Consider the following 23,607-nt stretch of genomic DNA (forward strand, 5'->3'; position numbering starts at 1 on the left):
CACATGCAAGAACTCCTCCCTCACTACTTAGGATATCTTTTGAAGGGTTATGCGCGTCTCTCAACTCTTCGCAAAGCGGCGCTTTGCCGCTTCCACCTCTTCCGCTGGATATTCTGTGTGCCACCTCGTTTCCCAAACTTCGCGAATCGGATGCCCAGCACTCGGGAGCGCGTCTTCAGCAGCTGTGATGGGGTCGCTCTTCTCGCGACACGCTCTATGTACCGCGTATGTACCCCGTCGCGCAATCGCATCTTTGCGAGGTTTGGTACAATTTAGTCTTGTGGACACACGTACTAGAAAAATACAAGACAGGTAAATGAGAAAGGATAGAATTGAACCGGAGCGACTTGTTAAATGATCTAATGTGATATCCTCGATCGATGATTGAACACCAGCATAAGGTTTTCTCGCAGCATTGATGACGGGAGATTGCTTAGATGAGCACACGAAGAAAAACAACATGTGGACGAAATAGTGCGCCGCTACTATTGATGGTGAAGCAAAAACAAGAGCCATTTTGAGCACTACATAGCATGAATGAATTCAATAGTTGGTTGTTCTTAGTGCGCCAGTAGAGAGCGCTCCGCAAAAACAATGCCTTCCGCCAGAATTGAACTGACGACCTCGTCATTACTAGTGACGCGCTCTACCACTGAGCTAGGAAGGCTGAAGTTGTCTCGATGATGACTAATCGATTTGAGCATCCTATATTTCTAGAAGCTGTGTCGTCGAAAAAGCACAACTGGGATTGACGACGGGCCTTTGGGCTGTCCAGGAGTTGTGGAGTGTCCAGTTTCGGCTTTGTACCCGCACCTGCACTCTCCACACTTGCGCATGATCGCGGAATTCGGATGTAGAACCACACTTCGCTGCCAATGACCTCGAGAACCGATTTTGCGCGACGGAGGTCTGTCATTGCTTCTTGCTAATACCACCGCTGGAAATCTCCGGTTGTCAATCACTTTTCTTTTCAGCACCTCCTCTGCCTTATGCCCCAGGACATCGCGGACTACGCAGACGCGATGTAAGCACGCGACCGCTGGGAGCCATTATCGCAAACATGCAACCGCCTACCGCGTTCATGCTGCCATCGCCCGGGCTCTGCCGTGTCTTTATGCAGCTTTGATGGCGAGCGAAATTACGACTCGACGGGAACCGGCCGAGGAAAGCAACTCCATGCACGAGGCACCCAGACTTGCATCTGTCATCTGCAGGTAATTACCGGTCGCGCAGGATATACCTTGGGCCGCCACATGACTGCTCTTTCGACCTACTCACCCTCGATGGGCAAATCAGTGGGCGATGCTAGTCAAAGCAATATTACGCCACGAGGACACCTGTGGCACATATAGACAAGGCGCATCGACCACCTCAATCAACTATGATGACATGAAGGATCTCTTCAACACGGCTCAAGCCATGTCGCCATCTCAAACGTGCCGATAATCACCCTCGATAAGGGGGTCTGCACCGCCATTCGCACACCAACGCGAGGCTGAGGCAGAAAATAGCTCGAGCGCCAAACGCCCCCAGGAAATTAGATGGGAGGTCCAATCACGATTGACGCGTACCTGGCCCTAACTTCAGGCTAATGCGCATCACGGCAAGATGTACGGCTGCACGGATCAGCTCTCATCGTTCGGCCTTGCCAGGCACGCGGGCGTTTCGAGCTTGGTTGGCGCTCTGCCGTTTGTTTCCCTGTCTCTCTGCCGCGTCCTGCGCCGACACTCTTTCACCTCCACGCCGCCTCTCTAATTCCTCTCACGACATCACGTACTCCTGCGGCCAGGTTGTCGTCTTGTCCTTCTTTCATCAAGCGCGGCCTGCTGCATTTCACTCTTTACCAAACATACCCATACTTACACACTCTTTTCTGTATAGTGCCTAGTTCACCCAACATACGACATCCAAAATCTGTGCGCCCTTCGAGCACCACATTCCTTACAACAAGCCGACTTCACTCGAGACATTCTTGCGCGTAATACCCAATCACGTACTACACGGAGCCCCCAACGCAAGAGCTGGTCATAGTAAAGTTTACGGCGGAATTACTTGAGAGCCATACAAACAAACAACATAAGATATAATCACATCAACTTTACCTTGTTGATACGCCATAATGCACGCCATGGCGCACCAACACGCCGGAGCGCATCTTATGCGCCGGCAACGTGGTGGGGACGACGATGACGGTCCGGTCGTGGTCGTAACGCAGGTCATGGTAATGACTGAAGGAGACGACGCGCCAGAGCCAACCGAGAAGCCAGGAATTGCACTGCCAGCGCCTGCTACGCGTGCTCGTGAGACCACCACTACAGAGGAAGAGGAAGAGCCGGAGGAGACTGCCAAGCCCACAAAGCCTACCACAACCGCAAGGAAGCCGTCTTCAACCCAGGATTCTGACGATGATCTTATCGTGGAGGAGACCGGCACAACCAAGAGCCCGCTCAAGGTTGCCTCGACCCTTATGGTAGCAACCAAGTCTCCTACACCCAGCGCCGGTTCGTCAATCGCAGGTCTCGCATCTGCCACAGCGGCCACCATTTCAGCTACCGCTTCTTCTTCGTCGACCGCCGCAGCAGACTCTGAGGAGGGCATGTCTACCGGTGCGAAGGCGGGTCTTGCGTTGGGTTTACTCCTTGCCGCATGTGCCGTACTCACTGGTATCTTGCTTCTGTACCGTCGCAAGAAGAAGCAAATGGCTGCAGCAGCCGCACAGGAGAATGAGAAGACCGAGATGTACAACGCACCCCACCCACCACCTCCTCAGGTTATGGCTGGTGCTGCTCCGGCTGCTAGTATCCGTTCTGCTCGCACTGCTTCAACCGCACCCCGTCTCAGCTTGCGACCAGTTACCCAGTTTGATCCAGCGTTCAACGAGCAGCGAAAGAGCGGAGGAAACTTGCTCAATGTTGCTGCTGCTGCCGGTGGTGCCGCTGCTTCATCCCAGAACCGTAACCTCTCACCTTCTGCCTCTGCTGAGCGTCCAACAAGCGCCTGGGAACGACGTGGTGCTGCGAATGCCCCAGCTGCCGACCCCTTCAAAGACCCCGAGACTCAATCCGGCCCTCCCTCAGCGAACCCCTTCGGAAACAATGCCGCGGTCGATACTCAGCAAGCTTCAATTCCCGACTCGCCTCCCAATGCTTCTCCAATGGCTTCCGCTATGCACTCCACTCAGCCCAGTACCGACTTCGCCAACCCAGCTCCGGCTATCGCTGCAGCTGATGTGAACGCGGTTGCGCTGGCAGGAGTCGCGACTTCGAGCCCGCCTCCTAAGTCTGAACTTCCCCCTCCACCACCAGTCGCCGCCAACAATGCCAGCGTTCCGGCAAGCCCAGCATGGACCGAGGACATTCCTGCTTCTCCTGGCCCAGCCCCTACCGGTCCCCCTCCTGTCGCTGGCGCAATGGCTGGCGCTCGTCCCCAAAGCCCTGCTCCTGGTCCTGGTCCTAACAATGTACATCGTGTTCAACTTGACTTCAAGCCTTCCATGCAAGATGAACTCGATCTACACGCTGGTCAACTCGTTCGCATGCTCCACGAGTACGATGACGGCTGGGTAAGTTTGCTTTTCTTTTTGACCAAACAATATCACTAATTCTTTACAGGCTCTCTGCATTCGTATGGACCGTTCGCAGCAAGGTGTTGTTCCCCGCACATGTCTCTCCAAGCACCCAGTCAAGCCTCGTAATGGCCCTCCTCGTCAAGGCCCTCCACAAGGCAACATGCGCGGCCCTCCTGTCCGCCCACAGATGGGTCCCGGTGGTCCTCAGCCCCGTCGTCAGTCTCCAGCCAGTGGTATGAACTCCCCTGGCATGCCTCAAGGTAGCCCCGGTCCTCGTCAAATGTCCCCTCGCCAGATGTCGCCCCAGCAAATGCAAGGCCCTCGCATGCGATCCAACAGCAACGCTCCTCAGCAAGGTGCTCCCCGTGGTCGTTCTAACAGCAATGCGCCTTACGCCGGTCCACCACGCTCCATGTCTCCTGGCCCATACGGTGGCGGACCGCAGATGGCTCCTCCACAAATGGGTGGCCGTCCTCGATCCAACTCCGCGAGCCAGGCTGGTAACCCGCGACGAGGTCCAGCTCCTGGGCCTAGTCCCATGAACCCCAACGCCATTTCCCCTAACGGTCCTCTTCCCATGCCGAGTCGGAAGCCGGTCCCTGGTATGGCCATGTAAACTTGGGTTGATCCAAGGCTGGTGCTTTTATGAGGAACGTTTTGAGCGGTTTCTTATTATTATCGTTTCCCTTGCGTTTCCTTACAATTTGCGGTTTTGGTTTCCTTGCGAATCTGTTACCGCGTTCCCTTCGCTTAGCTTCGATTCTCAGTAGCGGCTGCTCCCACTGCATGTTCTGCATAGGCACTTACTCTGTGACAAGGTGTGGAGTGGAAGTCCAGTCGCTATTAGACCTCTTTGCTTTTCGATGCTTATACCCCGAAGCCTCGCAATAACCCATCCCCTGTCATGTCTATGTGGTCGGTCTTGGAGCAGGCGAGGCGAGATACTTTAGTCGATAATGTCTTGAGGATATTTACTAGTTTTGCTATTACCTGTCCGCTGGGAGGGTTTCGGATGGGCTGGATTGCTCATGTATATACCTTCTTTCCATGACCTTGAGCGCCTGGTGCATATGTAACTACTGTAAGTGCCGGGTCGCTGAGGGTAGGATCGGTATGATATTCTTCGAGAATGAATAGTTCTGGGTAGGGAATGAAATGAGTAAAAAAAATGCTTTTTCGCTTCATCGAAATTCAGTGTCACCGGCTTTTAGCCCTTCATACCCAAGCTTAATCACAGCCGGACAAGCAATCCAAAACGCTCGTCACCCACGTTTAATCATCTGGACTATGTTCGTTGGAAGGCAAGCTGTGTTCGCTTTCTGGCGTCCTGTCCCCAAGGCTGAAACCAATGCTGCATATTCCTGACTATCGCCTACGCACCAATCAGCTCCTTGTCGCACCATACGCCATCTCCGCCCTTCCTGCGTTGTTATACCCAGGTAGGGGTAGCTGTCTGTATCCTGATATTCAGTCCTGTTTTCTCCACAGCTTTCCACGAATGTTCTTCGTGACTCAAGAAGTAGCATAGGCTCATCAAGTTCAATTATTGTGGATATGAGTCCAAAAGCCTAGATGAAATGATCACTTTGAGCAGCATCGTGCTTCCTTGCCGCAGATTTGTGTACCTTGCATCGTTGATTTGGCCATGAACAGTATCTCACTTTGACTGAAATGCTGAATTTGATTTCTTGGGACTCTTATACATCAGCCAATGGGCTCGAAAGCTACCTAGCCAGCTTGTCGATTTTTGTGCTGACGGCATGCCGGCTCGCTAGAACGTACCACAGCCTGCACCGCCTCAGGCCTCGTCAACAAAGTCATTCGCCCGCAAGGCTCCGGTGAAGTTGCTTCTGGAGCTAGAGAGAAGGACGGAGACGGTTACATTTGACCTCGCTCTACCAAAAGCACTTCATTCATCTGTGGTGACATCTTGTATGCCTCGTCGGTCTTCGTAAGACGAGCAGGCTTTCATTGGCCGAGTGACTTGCAGTCTCTTCCTTCATAGTATACTCCATTACTCTGACTGGTTGTAGATTGTACTGTACTTCGTCGCGAAAGCACTTTGCAGCGTACATGCTACTTCGTCATTGTGCTGCCGAGCCGGGGCTCCACAAAATTCAAGGTTCCGCGAATCCCTGAGACTGTTCACCGCTTAGTACCATCCTTCATTCGTTGCCACTACCACGAAGAGCTAATGTAATGTTCTACTGTGTACCAGCATCTTCGAACGTGCAGCCACCGTGCAAGGCGCATTCATACTGCAGGAAGTCTTGCATGCCGCTCCCGCGAAGCACGCACCAGAGCCAAGATTGTGGTGGTGGGGTGGCTACACCAGAGACAAGATTGTGATGGTGGGGTGGCTACACTTCCATGGCCTACAACACTTCCAAAGTCCCGCACGTCTTAATTAGGCCCGGTCCAGGAATTCAAGCGTGGATGACGACCGGATCATGACGGCGCCAGTCCACTATCATACCTAAAGCTTGCGGATGATTCGTGTGGAGCTCGGCATCGTGGATCATATTCACCGTGTAACTTTCATGGCGTCGACGTGTAGGCATAGCCAGCGCCAGAGCCAGCCAACGCCAGCCATTGCTACGCTTACGGCCACCACCCGCCTGTCTTTGCCAGGGCCAGTTGCCATCGCCAGCCTCCGCGCCGGCTGGTCTTCGAAGGAACCCTGCTGTTAGTATTAAAGTCGCACGCTGACTGTCTCTACTCAAAGATCCATGTTCCAGCCCTCTGATATAACATTTCGTCTTTATCGACATTATGATCTTTCAAATATGCGCACAAGCCCAACACAATACTACTTGATCAACCGAAGCCTGTCTCTTTGTGCTGATCCGACCCCTGCTCCGAAAAGCCCGGCCCATAACCCAAATAGCTCGAGTCGATCGACCACTTAGAACGATTGCCGTCCAAAGTACCTTCCAACTGGCTACTTTGGTCATCGTCGGCACGTTTAGTCTATCCGAACCTCATCATCCTACCACTCTCCTCTCCCACCTGCAGTCAGTGTATATAGCTCGCACCCTTTTCTAATCCTATCATCACGGTCTTGCTACTCCTTAGCAAATCCAACTCTGTTTGTCCTATTTTAGCTTAAACGATTCCCAGGATCACAACGTCGGAGCCGCTATTGACATCGTAACGTCTTCTACATAACCGATATTTATTGCCGCCGGCTTCACGACATGGCCGCAAATTGTACGTATGACGTCGGCACAATTCCTGTCAGTTCAAACAGATTGCTATACGTTGTGTTTTGGTTGTATCTCTTACGGAAAGAGGACAGTAGATGCAGTCATCGTCGTACTGATCTCTTCTAGTGACTCAAATTACTACGACTGCTAAAGATGGCCAGCCATGGTCAAGAGAAGCCATATTCGCCCTTGTCTCTATATTCATCATGGTCTTGTTGTCCAGCATAGGTCTGGCGTGCAAACATTGCCTCAAGAGTCCCAATCGTTGGACAGTATCAAGATGGCGAAGACTACTCATGAATAGTAAGTTGCGCAGCAGCTGCCTGCTCAGTACAGTGACTAATGCTACGCAGATGAAGAGCTAGCAAGGATTCATGTCAGACCAACTATGTCCGGCTGGGTCGATATTGTAAACGTTCGACAGTATCAACAAGATACATACACGTCGTTGCTTCGAATGAGGCGGGGGCCCAGGCTATCGCGATCTTCGAGCCGAATAACTGAGGGGCGGCGGCGATAATCTGGAAGGGTTAGTGGAGCAGTAATGGACAGACAGGACGGCATCTTGTCTACGTGGCAATAAATTCGAAGCTATCATCGTGTTGGACGCAAAGCCGGATATCATAACACTTTCTGGGAGATCGCCTACAGTAGTCTTGGGCTGCATTCAGCTTTTCAGAGCAGAACAAGAACACGCAGTCCCCTCTTTTCAATCGTTCTTCCAAACCAGTGCACGATAGTGAAGAAGACAGTGACCAGGTAGGATTTCTGTATGCGCGAAGCTGAGCATTGCGAGTTTACCTATCCTATCCGTAATACACATACCCTAATGTCACGCAGCGCGACATAGGAGTAACCTTGGAAGGCTGAAGACCTCGTGTGGTTTGTCGCACCATGCTAGTAGGCATCGCAGTACGTAGGTAAGGATGCTCAGCCGAAAAACATGCATGGAAGATTCATTTCATGAATCATGTGAAAGCGATAGTGTGCGATGGTCCATGACTGGTCACTTCTTTCTGTCTTGACGCGCTGCCCTTCTACGCATCTTGTTGGTAAGTTCTCTGCCTTCGCGGTTCTTGCCCTCTACTCACGATCCTGAATCTACACTGCATACCCTTCCTCACAGATAGCGAATTGGCTGATCGTCGAGATCTGATCGATACTGCCTTGATTTTGGGTTTGAATTCACATCGCTTGGATCTAATTCTCCATCTCAAGGACGACAAGACTGCCCTTGTAATGAGAAACTCAATTCCAGAGCCTGCGACTTTCACTAACAAATGCAAATTATTTTTATGACCAAGGATTTTTTCAACGTTAGGACAGAGGAAAGCAACCCGCAGGACAAGAGACTGAGGACCCAAGGGCGTTGTGAGCTGGAGATGGCACGTGACAGGAAACGCTCTGAACGTGGCGGGCTTCGGGCTCCTCCGAGTGTCCCCACCTGGGCAGCAAGTGATGGACGAGAAAACAACACCACGATTTGCCAGACGGGCCCCCACCGCGCCAGGCGCGTCGGGTAGTCATACAGAAAGCGTTAGAATCTCGTTAGCACAGGAGACGCTCCGATCCTACTGGACACTCTTGCCTCGGGCTGGCAACGACAGTCTTTGAGTGGTCGGAGGAGTATAGCATATGAGCACCATGGTCCGAGCGTCTCTCAACTCAAGCTAGCAACGGCAGTCTCTGAGTGGTCGGGAATGCATAGCATATGAACACCATGGTCCAAGCGTCTGTACATACTGCCCGCCGTCATCATCACGCTTCCTTTTAAATACTAAACTTCACAAGTATTTGCTGTGCTCTATTCTATACACCGCTTGTGCATATTCCAAGTGCCTGTCAAATTATATAGACATCCTCCATAAACGCCGCAGCACACAGAACGTGATTGTTTCCAAGGTTGCCACGCCACAGCCATGTCTGCAAATTGTACGTCGCAATTCTATATAGTGACCTAGTATTTATTACGAATACTATGGGGTGGATTTATGGTTGAATCTACTGTAATACAATCTCTGCACCCACGTGTATGCTGACTACTCTCAGTGACAAGTCCCTCTGCCACCACCGAAACGGATCGCTCTTGGTCCAAAGAAGCTATTCTCGCCATTGTCTCATTGTTTGTTATGCTGCTACTGTCAGGCATGGGTATGGTTTGCAAAAGCCGTATGAAGGGATCGGACTTCTGGAGGCACAAATGGGGGAGAATACCTACGAATGGCACGTTTGGCGTGAGCATCTGTCCTATAGGACAAGGCTGATACTTTACAGACCAAGAGCTCGTAATCGTCCGTACCAGATCGAACACTACTAACTGGGTGGGTATCGCGGACGTTCGGCGATATCAGCAAGAAACGTATACATCGGACTCTCGGAAGAGGCGTGGACCCAGGGTACCTAGCACTTCGAGTCGAACGAATGGCGTGCGGTAGCGATGGGCGGCGGTGGCTTCCTTCTGAAGCTGTCCGAGGTGGTGATAGTGACAGGAGCGTCCGTACAGGCTTCACTACCCGACATACCATGGCTGTGGCTGGGAGAACGTTACGTGCGGTGCAGAGGTGGGGGAACGGTGGAGACATTTTAGCGCACGACCATGTGTTGTGGCTACCTAATTCGCTGAAGTGCCTCGCCGGCCACATCATCAACGCACAACTTCGCTCAAGTGCTCTCCATGGGCATTTGAAGTGGAATGCAGCCTAGAGGCGGCGAGCAAAACAATACAGATAAGCCACGATAACTTGGCCACTGCGCCACTCATCCTATTTTCCTACAGCTTCGCAATGTATCAGCGTTATAACACATCATAGATATGGAACCCGAGTCAATGTCAATTACAACAAGCTCAAAGTACCTTGGACATTCTGCGACAGATCATCAAGCTTATTGAATTTAGACTGTATATGCTTTGCTTCAACGAATCTTCACATATTGCGATCCTACTCGTTGGCAGCTGCCTTCGCCGCCTTCTTACTCTTCTTCTTGTTCTTCTTGCTTGGCGGGGCAACATCTTCCAACTTTTTCGAGTCCCCTTGCTCAGTCACCACTACCTGCTCGGGTTCATCTACTACTAGCGCACCGCCATCAGCCTTCGTCTGCCCGTCAATAGGAGTTACCAGAGGCTGCTCGACCTGCACCACGGAGTCTGAGCGTACGTGAGCAGGTGCTTTGGTCTCTCCTGAAGAGATAGCGCTAGCCTTGACTTGTTCTGGCTTCTTGTTGCCCATCTGTTGGTAGGTCTTCGAGGACTTGAAGTCTAGCTCGTCTGTGAAAGGCTCAAGTGTTGCTGGTTTTTCTTCTGTGGGTTGAGCGTCTACCGCCTTTGGAGCAGCTTCCTTGGTGGGCTTTGGAACTATGATGTCTTCTACAATGGGTGCCTCGGTAACGTCGTCCCTTGGAGGGGGTACGGAAACTGCTGTTACTGCGGGTTCATCTGCCTCGTCGGTCTTTATTGGCATAACTGCACAGGCAGTGCTTTCACCACCAATCGACTCCTGTAGCTCTGGCACAAGTTCAGCTGTTGGAGTGCTGGTTCCCTCGTTGTTGGCTGCCGGTGTCGCTGGCGCTCGAGCGTAGTTGTTCATCACAGTCTTCCAGACAAGTTGCAAGAGCTTGCTGTCAGACCCCACCGATGTGATAAAATCCGGCTTTCGGAATGGTTCTGGATCATCTGCCATGGCGTTGTTGAGTGAATCTTCCACATAGCTTGGATACCACACATCATCCTCTGGTAGCAGAGGGAATGCAACATCTCTCGCTACAGAAAGGATATCGAAGATGCTCATTTCTTCGTCGAGAGACTTCATCTTATTCTGGGCCAACTCAGCAAGCCCTGGTAACTTATAACGAGCAGCAGCGCAATATACACTAGTACCCAGTTTGTACAACTCAGGGATTATCTTGTCAGAAGACGCCAAGATACTGAGGCTTTGGAATTTGCCAGTGTACAAGTAGTGGATCAAAGTATGTGCTGTGTTCTGGTCCAGCTCCGGGAGAAGTACTGGTTGTTGGACGAAAGCCACTGGGAAAGACTTCGCCGCAAGAACCTTGCTCCGGCTCAAGACGCTATCGTGTACAAGGAACCGGGTCGGTTCTGGTCCAACGTCCAGTGCGACTATCTGTGTGGTCGCATATGGGCTATTTGAAAGCATCAGTACCTCTCTGCAGGTGTTTGATGGTATATAACTTACGATTTCTCTTCGGAGCTGACAGCCATGTCCCCCGTCCCATACGCGTACCCGCCCATACCGTCGCTCTCATGCGATACATCCAAGGTGGAGTTGTCGCTCACAGACATGTTGCGAAGACACTAGGTGGCGGTCGTTGGTACTTAGGAGAAAGCCGGACCAACCTTGGAAACACCTCCCTTTATCCACCTCAGCCATGACTTCAAAAATGAGGCTCAAACCATATGCGCTGTCACTGATTGCAAGACGCGGGGTCTTGTATGCACTCATGAGTTGTCAATTCGAGTGCATTCTCAGCCTTGTAGGTGCGGTGATCTTGTTGGTCAGCCACTTCGTCCTTCACTGCACCCCGCGAATGGTGCGCCCAATAAAGGATGCGCGATCGCTGAGCTCAGCAATACCGGTGAGATCGGGCGTAGATTCACCAGCGCTGGTAAATCCCCGACTATGCACTTCTACCCGATGGTTTTACAGGCGATGTATTATTCGTAGGCTTCAACCTGTATTGCACATTGTGCAAGTTTGCTGTTAATGCACTCTTACGACCCTCAGGACTCTGAATAAAGCGGGGTGGCACAAAGTAGTGCGGAAACACGGGACAGTATAGAGTACAAAGATGGATCGCTACTATCCCGTACTTCTCTCTGCAGTTTTGATGTTACCGATCAGGCCCCGTGGTGTGTCACTTGGCATGTATGAACTGTCATAACCCAGTTCCATTTCATATATGAGGGATGAAGGAAGACCATTTCACCTCAACGAAAGCATCAGACGGAAGACTGCGCATGCTATACAGCACTTCAAACAACAACGCAAGTCTAGCCATTGCATACAGCGATGCGGGTATGATAAACCAAAGGCATGCAGGCCATCGCATCTTGTAACCTCCCATCGTATCCATGCCTAGCTTTTGGAATCTTTCGTTGCAGCAAGCCACCACTTCTGTCGTCCCATATGTAGCCAGAAGACCCCACATCACTAAGCAATTGCCACGCCAAAGCCATGCTTCCCAGTCGGTTTCGAAACTGAAGTTCCAACCTGCAAGATGGATACTGGCGAAAGAGGCGGTGGCCACAGCCAGCGACAGATGCTGGTAGACATTGGAGAGTTGCGGGTCTCGATCATTCGGAATGCGCTCAATTGGTTTGGTCTAAAGTTTGCGACTAAGTATCCATTTGAAGAGGAGCGGATTCCATTTGCGCGCGATATACGCATTTGGTTCGATGAAGTCCAGCGGAGTGTTCGTATACGGGTCTGCGCCACCACCGTCGCAAGTACTAATTATCTCCTTCATGCTTTTCTCCACATGAACGAGCGTAGGTGTCTCAACATCCAACGGCTTTTGCAACCAGTACCATAGTGTCGTAAGAGACGTCAAAGCCAACGCAATGCTTGATAATTCCAACGGTGTGATAGCGAGATGTTGTATCGCACGTGCAATTGTTTGAGTTGTCAACCATGCGGTTTGGAAACAGGCAAGAAATTTGGCGACCTTGTCTGCATTGCTCTTGTCCCATATCTCTTTCTTAGTGACTCTTGGTAGGGTAATTATGTCATGTTCGATCAGATAGTGGACCTGTTTGGCGGTGATGGGAATTGCCTCGCGGTCAACAGTCCGTAACTCGAACCCACCACTGTCTGCGTAATAGGCATGCTCAAGCGACCATTCCTCTTCATCGAAGCCCATATCTCGCATAGCTTTGACGGACCTTTTCGCGGAGGCCCATTGACCAGCGGCGAAGAGCATGGGCACTTCAGGTGCTAGAACACCAAGTAAGAGCCAACGCGCCTTGCGCCAGAAGATAGTCCAGAAAGTGTCTTTTGGGGAGGGTATATTTAGGTGTAGCATACTCCAAAGGCAGATGAACAGCGTTGATACGCAACTCCAGACGATATCCAGCGTACCTCTCTCGTCTGGTCCGCCCACCCAGCCTCGGCGGGACATCAGGGTGGTGATTGTGCTGTTAGACATGATTCCAATGTAGAAGGCTCACAGAAGGTAATATCGGTGTTCTATCGCTTCCGATGAGCTGTAACGCGCCGGAGAAGAGCTGAGCGAGAGTAGAATCAGCACCACGACAGTTCAACATGGTCGAGCACATAAGATTTCAAGCTGGAGAGTAACTGGGCTTATGCCAGAAGAGCGCCTCAGCGCATTGCAGACGGTGATACATCATAGAAGGTTGAACGCAACCCGCGGGGGCGCAAGGCTGAGACACATTCGTGACTGGAATCGATGTCGTGTAACCGGAGGGATAAGATGTGTGTGGCGATTCTCCAATCATCGAACTGACAAAGCGAGATCTTATAAGCGACAGGCGCCCATGGCTGCAACGACCCGTCCCAGCGAGTTGGATTGGGGCCAAAAGGGTGGACATAGGGGTCGCGAAGGTCGGTCATTGGTGCTGCCTAGATATTATTAGCTCTGCTGGATGTGCCATACGTCGATCGGAAAGGTTTGGAAGAGGGGTCTGTCATCTACTTATCAATCGTGGGAGTAAACTACACGCCTAGATTTACACTCCGAGGAGTTCGCGAATCCTGTCATACCTACAATTGGGCTAGAGACACACTTCAAAACTCATGTACTGCAATCTACGCTAGTGTTTCAATAGGCCAAATAGCCAGAGGCAACTCTATTGGGTGTTCATGTTCCCCTCAACTGTGAGGCACAGTTCGAGATCTCAGACTGTTCCGCGCTTCCAGCCTGGTGTGTGTGGGGCAGACGGAAGGAGCGCTTTCCCTAGATTGTATTAGCCTATCTGAGCCTTGTATAGCCACCTCCATCTTTACGCGCCTTCACGCCATCCATACTTCATCACGTAAATCGACGTCAGATCTGTTCGGAAGGAAAGTACAGAAAGTTTCATACCGCGAACGATCGCGCCAATTTTCAGCTTCGTCAGTATTACCGATTCATGCTCAGCATACCCAGACCTTCATCCCACTGAGGTAGGCTACGAGAACGAGAGCCAACGCAGCCGAGGCGACAGAATTCAAACTGTCAGCTTACACCATAGCCATGCTTCTCCCGTTTTCCAGTTCCAAAATCTGGATATGTACCGCTCTCGGTGCCTACTGGCTTCTTGTTCGCGTTCTCCGTTATAGACGTCGTGATAGCGTTTCTCGTCGCCTCAATGTAAGCAAAGTATGGCCAACACTGATGGAATCAGGAATCTGACAGACCATTCAGTACCCTGATCGCTCGTCGTGGAGCCGTATGACACTTCAAGATGCGCATTCCATGCAGCTCGCTCTTGCCGAATTAGAGTTCCCGACCGTGTTTTCTGTTTCCGTGTTCTTCGCTCTCTTCAAGACGTATGGCATCCCCAGCATTTCTAAGCTGCTGGTCGCAACAGGACAATTGTCAGATTCTGAGACTGCATCCAAACGAGCCGCAGATACTGGCGTCGTGATCACCGAGGTAGTGCTGAACAAACCAGACTCTGAAAGAGCGATCAGTGGCATAGCACTCATGAATTACCTTCATGGTCGATACATCAAGGCTGGGAAGATATCGAATGACGATATGTTATACACCCTTAGTCTTTTCGTGCTCGAGCCAATCAGATGGACGGCCAAATACGAGTGGCGAGGTGTAACGGACTTTGAGAGATGCGCCATGGGCGTCTACTGGAAAGATCTTGGTGAGGCAATGAAGATATCGTACGATACTCTACCTTCTGCTGGCCAAGGATGGCGAGACGGTTTGCACTGGCTCGAAGAATTGGAGGCGTGGAGCCTCGCCTACGAAACTCGGAATATGGTGCCCGCCGATACGAATGCAACACTTGCTCGCGGCACGTTCGATATCGCCTTATTCAATGTGCCTTCCATTCTCAAACCATATGGGTTCACTATAGCTTCTTCGTTGCTCGAGCCACGTTTACAGAAGGCGATGAAGTAAGTAGAAGAAATAGCCCTTTCGCATAATGTGTGTATCATACTGACCATGCCCCAGGTTACCACAGCCACCAGCTATCTACACACAGATCCTTGAAACTGTCGTCGAGATTCGGAAATTTGCATTGCGAAACTTCTTTCTCCCTCGACCGCACTTCCTACGTAAGGAATGGTTCACAGAACTCGATGGAAAGACTGGACGCGCCCACTTCGGCCAATACATTGCTCACCCTTGGTATATAAAGCCGACATTTATCACAAGATGGGGACCGAAGGCGTTGTTACTGCGACTTATTGGAGGCGCCGTTCCTGGAGATGAAAAGTACCATCCAGATGGATATCGTATTCATGAGCTCGGTCCGTCGGAGCTCGTAGGAAAGGGTGACACTGAGATGGGTAAAACGAGGGAAGGACTAAGAGCGCGAAGAATGGGGTGTGTCTTCTCTCGGCGATGAATCACATTTACAGAGGATGATGTTCGGGAAACGGAAGGTCTTGTTGAGATATCCAAGGGTCTACGGAATGGTTCCGCAGCTGCATCCACATGACGGAACGCTAACCCCGCGCGTCCACCCCGCGGTGATACATATAGACCGTTTGCTCTCCAATATATAACAAAAGATCTCGCTTCAGTATCTTTATTCCCTGTATCATCAATAATTCATCATGGCGACCACAAAAGTAGCATTGATCACAGCTAGCTCGGCAGGATTGGGGGCACAGATAGCACGCGTGTTTGCGCCAGACTTCCGTGTGGTATGTCTAAAACGCTTCGAATCACATATTTCCCCATGTTTGGAGACTGAGAGTGGTAGCTAACGTCACCTAGGTAATCAACTATTCATCAAACTCGGATCGGGCACAATCTCTCATGAAGGAACTATCATCCATACCAGGCCCATCCTCAGAAGCAAACCCACGCTTCCACCTGGTCCAAGCAGACATGTCCTCAAAACCGTCAGTCCAAAATCTTGTGAAAGAAACAATCGAAAAGATGGGCCGGTTGGACGTCGTCGTTTCTAACGCAGGCTGGACGCGCATGACGACCTTTACCGACATTGAGCAGCAAGTCAATGATGACGACTGGGACAAATGTTTCACCATGAATGCAAAAACGCACATGTGGCTAGCATATGCCGCGAAAGATGCCTTGGCCGAAAACGAAGGATGTTTTATTTCGACAGCGAGTGTGGCGGGTGTGAAGCCTAGTGGAAGCAGCGTTCCTTATGCTGTTACCAAAGCAGCGCAAATTCATCTTGCAAAGAGTCTTGCTGTCATTCTGGCACCGAAGATTCGTGTGAACAGCATCAGTCCGGGTATGCTACTCACAGAATGGGGGCTCAAGTTTCCAGAAGCGAAGCGTAATGCTGCGATCAACAACACCAAGTTGAAGAGGTTGGCTACGGTAGAAGATTGTGCGGATCAGGTTAGAGTCCTGGCGCTGAGCAGGAGTATCACTGGGCAAAACATCTCGATAGATGGCGGTTCGTCGGTCTAGCTACACAACGCGACTACCGAGAGAAGAGGGTTGTTGGACCATCTGGGACGGAGTGTTTGTCTAGGTCGGGAAGGGATGCTGCTTCTGCCCCGATGAGTGCTGAAGAGCTTACTGTGGTACAACTCGACAGACTTCAGCAGTGTATGAGAAACTATGCGCGTAGTCAACTGAACGGCTATCTCTCGTTTCTTGTGTGCTTTTGTCATGGTCATCGTCTAGCGTTTAGGCGTAAGAACGAAGCGTAGTGCAACGACCGTGACTTGCACAAACTAGGCTTGTGCTACACCAAGACTCGGTCGACTCTTATGCGACGTATTGATTGTGGAATGTGTATATTTTCGGCATGTTTGCTGTTCGTCATCCGACGGAGAACTGCGTGCGACCGCAGACTTACTTCCGTTGCACAGGCGCCTCGAGGAACGGCGTGGGTGGGGCGTAAGGTGTGCATTGTGTATAATTGTGGAATTGTAAAATTCGAGATTCTTCCCAACTAGTCAGCCGATTCGTGACAGTGGAAAGAACGGCGATCGATGGCGAACTCGCTGCATAGTATCTTTAGGTCGGCGTCTCTACTGAACTTTCAATGTCGCCAACAATATTGCCCAGCGCGATAGTAAAAGGGCACACGTCAATGAGAGAGCAAAAGGAGCAGCCAAGCTGACGCGCTCTTACACCAAGCTATCAGTATAAGACATATACTCCGGCGTCAGCGAAACAGGACCGGTCGGAGAATTGATAGGGCGCGATGCACCAATGATCCGATCCAAGGTTACTTCAGACGCGTAGTCAGGGCTCCGGCTTCGGAGCGCCGTCATTGGCCCGGCGCGTTTTCGCATCCTTAGAAACGTGCTGGAATTGCACAACCTGCGATACATTCAAGATAAACAAGTGCAATCCCACACGTCAATAATGCTGGCGCGGAATGTCAATCAAGGGTGTGAAATATTGTGGAAAGTGGACAGTCGCGTGAGAGCCAACGATGCTGCTGTGTCCAATTCCAGTTTCCCCACGCCAGAAGGATGTACTACAGTATCGACCTCTCCACGAGCCCACCACGGCGGCCATGAGCCCCACTGCCTCGCTTCTGGGGAGCAGACTCACATGCTTTCGCGACAGTTTGCCGCCAAGGGTCGCCGGGCGGGTACGGGAGGCTGACATGCAGCTGAGCCCTACTCCTGCCACGCCCCACGGCTCGTGGTGCAAAAGAACACAACGGCTTCAGCTGCTTATGCCACTTTGACGTTGTTTCGTGTCAGCCGCGGAGACACAGAGACAAAGGGCATTGATTGCATTGCTTCTCTATTGGCGGTCCACGTTGTTGACAGGCGTATCCAGGTCGCCTTTAGGACGCGCGAGGACATGGCCATCGGGAAACAGGGTCTGATAGTCTTCACTCTCCGGCAAGTAGCCCGGCTCACTGGAAATAACTGAGAGAATCGTCTGAAAATAGTCCCAATTTGGGCGTTTGACGAGGTTAGACTGCTGACCGTGTGGGTACCTGTTACTGGCCGGTACCACAGTGGCCGCGGTCAGTCGAAGAACCACAGATGCAGGCCGGTCGGACGGGTGTCTCGATCTGCTCAACCATAGCCGGATTTTGCACGCCGCGGTCTTTCTGCAGGGCGTGCGTAAGTAGCGCCGTGTCGCAACGGCAAGACCAGAAAAGCCCAAAGATTGGGTTTCTCAAAGTTCGTTGGGCGCCCGATGTTCACCCGACTGTCGTGTCGTGGATCGATGTCGCGAGACTCTGGGGTGAGGAGCACTAGACGCGAGCAGGATGGCGAGCAAACCGCCGTGGTCGTCTTATCGCACACAACGTACGTGAATCGCATAAACAAATCGTCAGGGACGGGGTGGCGTTCGCTGGTGTCTAGTGAGAACGCGTCGCAGGGCGGCCGGCGAAGATGCGGCACCCAAAGCAGCTAGCGTGCGCAGCATCCGAAGTGGACGCTGATTGGGCGACAACGAGTTCTTATCTTTGGCCAGAAATGCAATTGACACCACGCAACATTGACCACCCACTCGCCAAGCCTTCCGCCCCGGATGAAACTGGAGTTGCCTGCTATAGCATATGCGAATTCATGTTGAGCCCATGCCAGAGAGGCGCCGCTGCGAGGCCTGTCCCTACAGACAAACGCGACGTGGCCGCCGGTGTGGGTGCTGCTCGTTATCTGCTACGCCTCTCCGTCACATGTTTGCATGTTGCGCGCGCGGCGAGATAAGGCGTTAGATCGTTAGGAGCAGCAATGACGCAGCGGTGCGATCAATCGCGGCAGAAAAAGAACAAAGCTCCATGGCTGGATCTAACGCGAACCCCACGACGGTCGCGGCTGTGGGTGATGTACCCTCGTCTATTTTGCCTCAAGTGTTGGCCCGTGGACCAGGATAGATAAGAGTAGTACAGCAAGTTCCACCCATAAAGGTCCCGGCGCATCTACCGTAATCTACAGTAGGGCTTCCGACTTCTCCCTATAGCAGCCGTATATTACTGGCACCGATCCAGCTTTTAATCCCCTTCTCTTCCCCTTCCACAGGCCTTACCGTGGAACCGTCTCCTTCCCCATAGTACTCAAGGACCCCGTATATCCTTAGTACCCCGTCAATCCCCTAGGACACGCCCACCATGTCGTACTCATGGATCGGCCCTCCGACCCAATTCAATGGCACCGATGATATCACTGGTGGTGATTCTCGTGAGTACAAGTTCCCATATGCTACTTGTGCACGTGCCGAGCGCAACACGCATCTTGCGCAACCAGAACACTAACCAGTAAACCTCAGTCACCGAGAACCTTAACCAATGGTACGCCGCGGGTGACCAGGCCTACATTCTCGTGGCCTCGGCCATGGTGTTGATCATGATTCCTGGTCTCGCATTCCTCTACTCCGGTCTTGCTCGAAGAAAGTCCGCCCTCTCCCTTATTTGGGCTTGCATGTTCTCCGCGTCCGTCATTACTTTCCAATGGTACTTTTGGGGATACTCGCTCGCCTTCGGCCCCTCGACAAACGGTTTCATCGGAAACCTTGACAAGTTCGGTCTTAAGGGTGTCCTTGGTGCTCCTAGCCCAGGTAGTCCTCTGATTCCTGAGCTGCTGTACTCTTTCTACCAGGTATGGCAAACGTCATCATATTGTGATCTTATGCACTAACACGTCTCTAGATGCAATTCTGCGCTGTCACTGCTGCCATTGTCGTCGGTTGCGTTGCTGAGCGCGGTCGCTTGATCCCTATGATGGTTTTTATCTGGTTCTGGGCCACGATCGTATACTGCCCCGTCGCATACTGGGCTTGGAACTCGAACGGCTGGTTCTTCGTATGGGGTGGACTTGATTACGCTGGTGGTGGTCCCGTCGAGATCGTTTCCGGTTGCTCAGCTTTGGCCTACTCCATGATCCTCGGACGTCGCCAGGAGAAGATGATGCTCAACTTCCGCCCTCACAACGTCTCCCTGATCACCCTTGGCACTGTCTTCCTATGGTTCGGTTGGTTGGGCTTCAACGGTGGTTCCGCTTTCGGTGCCAACCTTCGCGCTGTCATGGCGTGCTGGAACAGCAACCTTACCGCCATGTTCGCCGCCATGACTTGGGTTCTCCTCGATTGGCGCCTAGCTCGCAAGTGGTCCATGGTTGGATGGTGCTCAGGTGTCATCTCTGGACTTGTCGCTGCCACTCCCGCTTCTGGTTTCATTCCTCCATGGGCTAGCGTTGTTCTCGGTATCACTACTGGTATTGTTGCTAACTTTGCTACCAAGAGTACGTATTCTTACAAAAGTCCGCTCGCGTACTGCTCGCTAACACAACTTTAGTCAAGTTCTGGATCAAGATCGACGATTCTCTCGATGTGTTCGCTGAGCACGGTGTCGCTGGAATGTGGGGCCTTTTCTTCAACGGCATCTTCGGTGCCGACTACATCATCGGTCTTGACGGTGTCAACAACGGACTTGCCGCTGGTGCCATCACCGGTGAGGGAGCCGCAGTCTACAAGCAGATTGCTTACATCGTCGCCGTCACCGCCTACTCCTTCGTCGTCTCCGCCATCCTCGCTTTCGTTATCGACAAGATCCCGGGCCTAAAGCTTCGCGCATCTGAGGAGGCTGAGCTCCTCGGTATGGACGACGACCAGCTCGGTGAATTCGCCTACGATTACGTCGAGGTCCGCCGTGACTACCTCGCCTGGACACCCGCCAAGGGCGAGCCAATCGACGGCGAGCACTCTGTACCCCAAGGCGAGCGTCACGGTATTCCCCAGCACAGCCAGATGCTTGAGGGCAAGGCACCTTCGGAACACAGCTCAGGCCACGAGCACACCGGCATTGCAGGCGACAGGCATGCTATGGCCATGGGCTCTGAGCACGAGAAGCAGGTTCAAACCTAAGCTTTTGTTGCATTGCAGATTTGGATTTGTTGCTTGCGACCTTTTTGAGTCAAAACTGTTTCGAGATACCACTTGCGCTCCCGTCTTTGAGCTGTGCTTTTTGACATATACTTTAGACCTTCGACTAGTTTTTCTTTACCCATGTATTGTACATAATTCGAGAATGGATACACTGAACACCATACTACGTCAACATATTCACTTGCTTATTCCAAATCCCTACAAGACAATTCAAAGGATGTTCAATCACTCGGAACATTATTGGACGCAACGCCCAGCTTCCTTATCAATCTAAGCCTGATCGACTTACTTCTTTTGTCGCAAGGCGTTTACCATGCAATTGTGCCAAGCCAACTCTCCATGTTTCCTTATCTTTTCCCGCTCCTCCAGGACGGCGATCGACAATGTTTATTGAACCCCGGATTGTCTAGTAAGATGATGTCAGAGTACCGCGCTACCACCGAAGCTAATCATGACAGATGCACGATGTAGGTCGATGCAGACTCTCGTCGTAGGAATCGCTGATGCTCACCGCCCGTCACGATATCGCCAACACGCCAACCATCCCTTATCTAAACATCAAGGAACATTTGAGAAGGTTGCATGCCTTCCATATCACATCCATTATCTACATACGGAAGTTCACTGGTCCAGCTACCGCGGCCACTTCATGCCAAGCTTGTTGGCTTCGTCTCCCGACGTTCACTGGTCTCGATCCCAAAACCAAATGTTAAAGCACGGGAACTACCATACCTCGCCGATCTGAAAATCGCGCCGTTTGCGACCTTATCTCTGGGTAAGTATAGGTACCCGCAGGGGCGGATGGGTGTGGGGGAGGCTGTGCCTTGTGTGGAGATCGAGATGCCTGCCATATACGTGGGTTCCGCAAAACTCCACCACCGGCTAAGAGCTGGTTTGGCATCTGGTGGTGTGATCCAGAATTAGAAATGAGACATGTAGTCATCGGCTTCGAGTAAGTAAAGGAATGGAACACGCTAACAAGGCGATGTTATGCTGTTCGCATGCTCAAGTGAACAAAGCGAAGACATGCCCGTGACGTTAGCAAAAGATCTTCGAGGCAAGTACATCAGACAAAGGAACCGCCGTGTGGTTTGCACAAGACCACCATAGCGTAAAACCGGGTTGCGATAACAAAGGCCACTGTCGAACACAGCTTTGTCGACGCCCATCACAACTCTTCGCCCATGTTTCAAAGAAGTAGCGCAGCTCAGGCTGCGACAGCACCTGACATTAGGGATGCCTGTAGAAAAGACAGATTTTGCTCGATGGTGGAAGCTAGTAAAGCTCGTGTTTCTATCAAGTTTGCACGAACAATCTACTTGCAACAACCACTGTAAGATCTTTTGAAACGAACAACTGTTATTTGCAGATATCGTGGTCAGCCATCACTTTTAGTGAAGAGCCCAATAGACCCCGAAAACACCTGAGATGCCTTACCATCAGTTGCGAAATCCTCTCCGCATTTCTGCAGCACCTTTCAAACCTTCATTTCTCTCCATACCACCTTCGCCGTTTTCTCCGCGCACGCCTCTCACACCTGTTCTTCCAAATCGACAACGAGATGAGAAGACGAATCAACAAAGCATTGCAGTTTACCCAAAACCTCCTATCGAGGCGCCAACAAGTCCCTTGTCATGGATGTGGAAGTGCCACCAATGCCGTCATAGCTACCGCCTAGGCGTGACACGACGCTGTCTCGAGGATGGGCACCATTTTTGCAGCGGCGCTACCACCGTCAAGTCTGTACAAAAGTCCAACAGCCCACGTAAATCCCGGAAATATCGCGCCTGCGCCAGTGAGTTTGATTACTCCGGTTGGAAGACTGTGGGTCGATGGCGCCGAGGTGGCCCAAAATGCAAGGCCATAGCATATACAGGTTCACAGGCAGATAGCCAGGACAAACTCCCAAGGCAGCAAGATTGTTGGAACACGTGTGACTACCCATCCGAGTGTCGTTGGGGTAAGCGATTCGGTATCCACACACCTGTCGAAACGTCTTTCCCTAGTATCGAAGTCAACTCCATGCCGTCACTAACTGCTCCTGTCAATTTCATGCCTCGAAGCACACTCACGCGCCAGAACTGTGGTAACATACACACACCGAGGCAAGCGGACAAGACCGACTTTTGGGGCACACTCTTAGCAAGTGCGGAGCGTCGCAAAAGTGCTGGTGAACGCGGTGCCAGTCAGCTTTCCAATACTATGGAGAAGAACAAGACACAGGGACAAGGCGGTAACACTCCAAATGAGAAAGACAGCGACGGCGATGTAGCCATGGAAACCATCGACCCAGCTCTTCTTGATTGTCCAGGTAACACACCTCTATCAACTCATTCTGACACGTCAACTGTAGGCTCTCTCAGGGCTTTGGTTAGCAGAACACGATATCGACGCGTCAAGTCGCGCTCCAAAGTGCACAGTACGACTGACAAGAACTGTGTTGGACAAAAACCTATGGTGCCGAGACACGTGACAACGGAATTGGAGGACCAGGTCAGTCTCAACGAATCAGACATGTTGATAGAAGGTTTTGCCCCGTTGCATCGTGTGCAAAGTAGAGGGGTGGGCTATCAGTCTTGTCCAGTATGAGATATAGCCTCCGTTCACTTGTTCGGGTCTTTGTAGGTCAACGACCCGTAAGAGTACCATATGTGCCAGACAAATAAGACTATGCAAATTGCAAAATGCTGCATTCTCATGACAAAGGAAAACCCCATTACGATGTGTTGCGGCTAAAAAGTGGACTTCGGTTCGCCCACGTTCCTGCAGGGATGGACCTGTGCCTGTCCCGCGCACGAGCCAGCTCCTTTCACAGGAAGTGAGCCCTGAACGCTGCAGGGAAGCACGCGG

At 51.7% G+C, this 23,607-nt stretch overlaps 8 protein-coding genes and 1 non-coding gene across 9 annotated transcripts; 5 read left to right on the plus strand and 4 right to left on the minus strand.

Annotated features, from left to right (window-relative positions):
- Positions 1-23: 23 nt before the first annotated feature.
- Positions 24-569, minus strand: CC77DRAFT_1025503 (hypothetical protein). Its single transcript, XM_018526076.1, has one exon. It carries the CDS (start codon positions 514-516, stop codon positions 61-63), a length of 456 nt encoding a protein of 151 aa, XP_018380311.1. The 5' UTR covers positions 517-569; the 3' UTR covers positions 24-60.
- Positions 570-595: 26 nt separating this feature from the next.
- CC77DRAFT_t97 lies at positions 596-667 on the minus strand. The gene has a single exon. It is a non-coding gene; the product is annotated as a tRNA-Thr (tRNA).
- A 1,337-nt stretch (positions 668-2,004) lies between these two features.
- CC77DRAFT_502153 (hypothetical protein) lies at positions 2,005-4,550 on the plus strand. Its single transcript, XM_018531938.1, has 2 exons — positions 2,005-3,562; positions 3,612-4,550. The coding sequence occupies exons 1-2, from the start codon at positions 2,120-2,122 to the stop codon at positions 4,182-4,184; spliced, it is 2,016 nt and encodes a 671-aa protein (XP_018380312.1). The 5' UTR covers positions 2,005-2,119; the 3' UTR covers positions 4,185-4,550.
- Positions 4,551-6,552: 2,002 nt separating this feature from the next.
- CC77DRAFT_502093 (hypothetical protein) lies at positions 6,553-7,319 on the plus strand. Its single transcript, XM_018531937.1, has 3 exons — positions 6,553-6,778; positions 6,901-7,077; positions 7,128-7,319. The coding sequence occupies exons 1-3, from the start codon at positions 6,766-6,768 to the stop codon at positions 7,292-7,294; spliced, it is 357 nt and encodes a 118-aa protein (XP_018380313.1). The 5' UTR covers positions 6,553-6,765; the 3' UTR covers positions 7,295-7,319.
- A 2,319-nt stretch (positions 7,320-9,638) lies between these two features.
- CC77DRAFT_974565 (hypothetical protein) lies at positions 9,639-11,191 on the minus strand. The gene is made up of 2 exons (XM_018535899.1): positions 10,965-11,191; positions 9,639-10,911 (listed from the first exon to the last, which is right to left on the minus strand). The coding sequence occupies exons 1-2, from the start codon at positions 11,069-11,071 to the stop codon at positions 9,714-9,716; spliced, it is 1,305 nt and encodes a 434-aa protein (XP_018380314.1). The 5' UTR covers positions 11,072-11,191; the 3' UTR covers positions 9,639-9,713.
- Positions 11,192-11,483: 292 nt separating this feature from the next.
- CC77DRAFT_1000610 (hypothetical protein) lies at positions 11,484-12,906 on the minus strand (the record flags this gene model as incomplete). The annotated part of the gene is made up of 2 exons (XM_018523126.1): positions 11,484-12,111; positions 12,268-12,906. The coding sequence occupies 2 exons, from the start codon at positions 12,904-12,906 to the stop codon at positions 11,683-11,685; spliced, it is 1,068 nt and encodes a 355-aa protein (XP_018380315.1). The 3' UTR covers positions 11,484-11,682.
- A 616-nt stretch (positions 12,907-13,522) lies between these two features.
- On the plus strand, positions 13,523-16,765 carry CC77DRAFT_974569 (NAD(P)-binding protein). Its single transcript, XM_018535900.1, has 5 exons — positions 13,523-14,100; positions 14,155-14,864; positions 14,923-15,260; positions 15,592-15,596; positions 15,694-16,765. Exons 1-5 carry the CDS (start codon positions 13,984-13,986, stop codon positions 16,360-16,362), a joined length of 1,839 nt encoding a protein of 612 aa, XP_018380316.1. The 5' UTR covers positions 13,523-13,983; the 3' UTR covers positions 16,363-16,765.
- Positions 16,766-18,785: 2,020 nt separating this feature from the next.
- Positions 18,786-20,964, plus strand: CC77DRAFT_502227 (ammonium transporter-like protein). Its single transcript, XM_018531939.1, has 4 exons — positions 18,786-19,055; positions 19,144-19,472; positions 19,523-20,114; positions 20,168-20,964. The coding sequence occupies exons 1-4, from the start codon at positions 18,986-18,988 to the stop codon at positions 20,734-20,736; spliced, it is 1,560 nt and encodes a 519-aa protein (XP_018380317.1). The 5' UTR covers positions 18,786-18,985; the 3' UTR covers positions 20,737-20,964.
- Positions 20,965-22,185: 1,221 nt separating this feature from the next.
- CC77DRAFT_1000619 (hypothetical protein) lies at positions 22,186-23,469 on the plus strand (the record flags this gene model as incomplete). The annotated part of the gene is made up of 1 exon (XM_018523127.1): positions 22,186-23,469. The coding sequence occupies one exon, from the start codon at positions 22,186-22,188 to the stop codon at positions 23,344-23,346; it is 1,161 nt and encodes a 386-aa protein (XP_018380318.1). The 3' UTR covers positions 23,347-23,469.
- Between the last annotated feature and the right edge of the window lie 138 nt (positions 23,470-23,607).

This window comes from Alternaria alternata (genome assembly GCF_001642055.1).
Source record: "Alternaria alternata strain SRC1lrK2f unplaced genomic scaffold CC77scaffold_29, whole genome shotgun sequence".
Classification (NCBI taxonomy): domain Eukaryota; kingdom Fungi; phylum Ascomycota; class Dothideomycetes; order Pleosporales; family Pleosporaceae; genus Alternaria; species Alternaria alternata.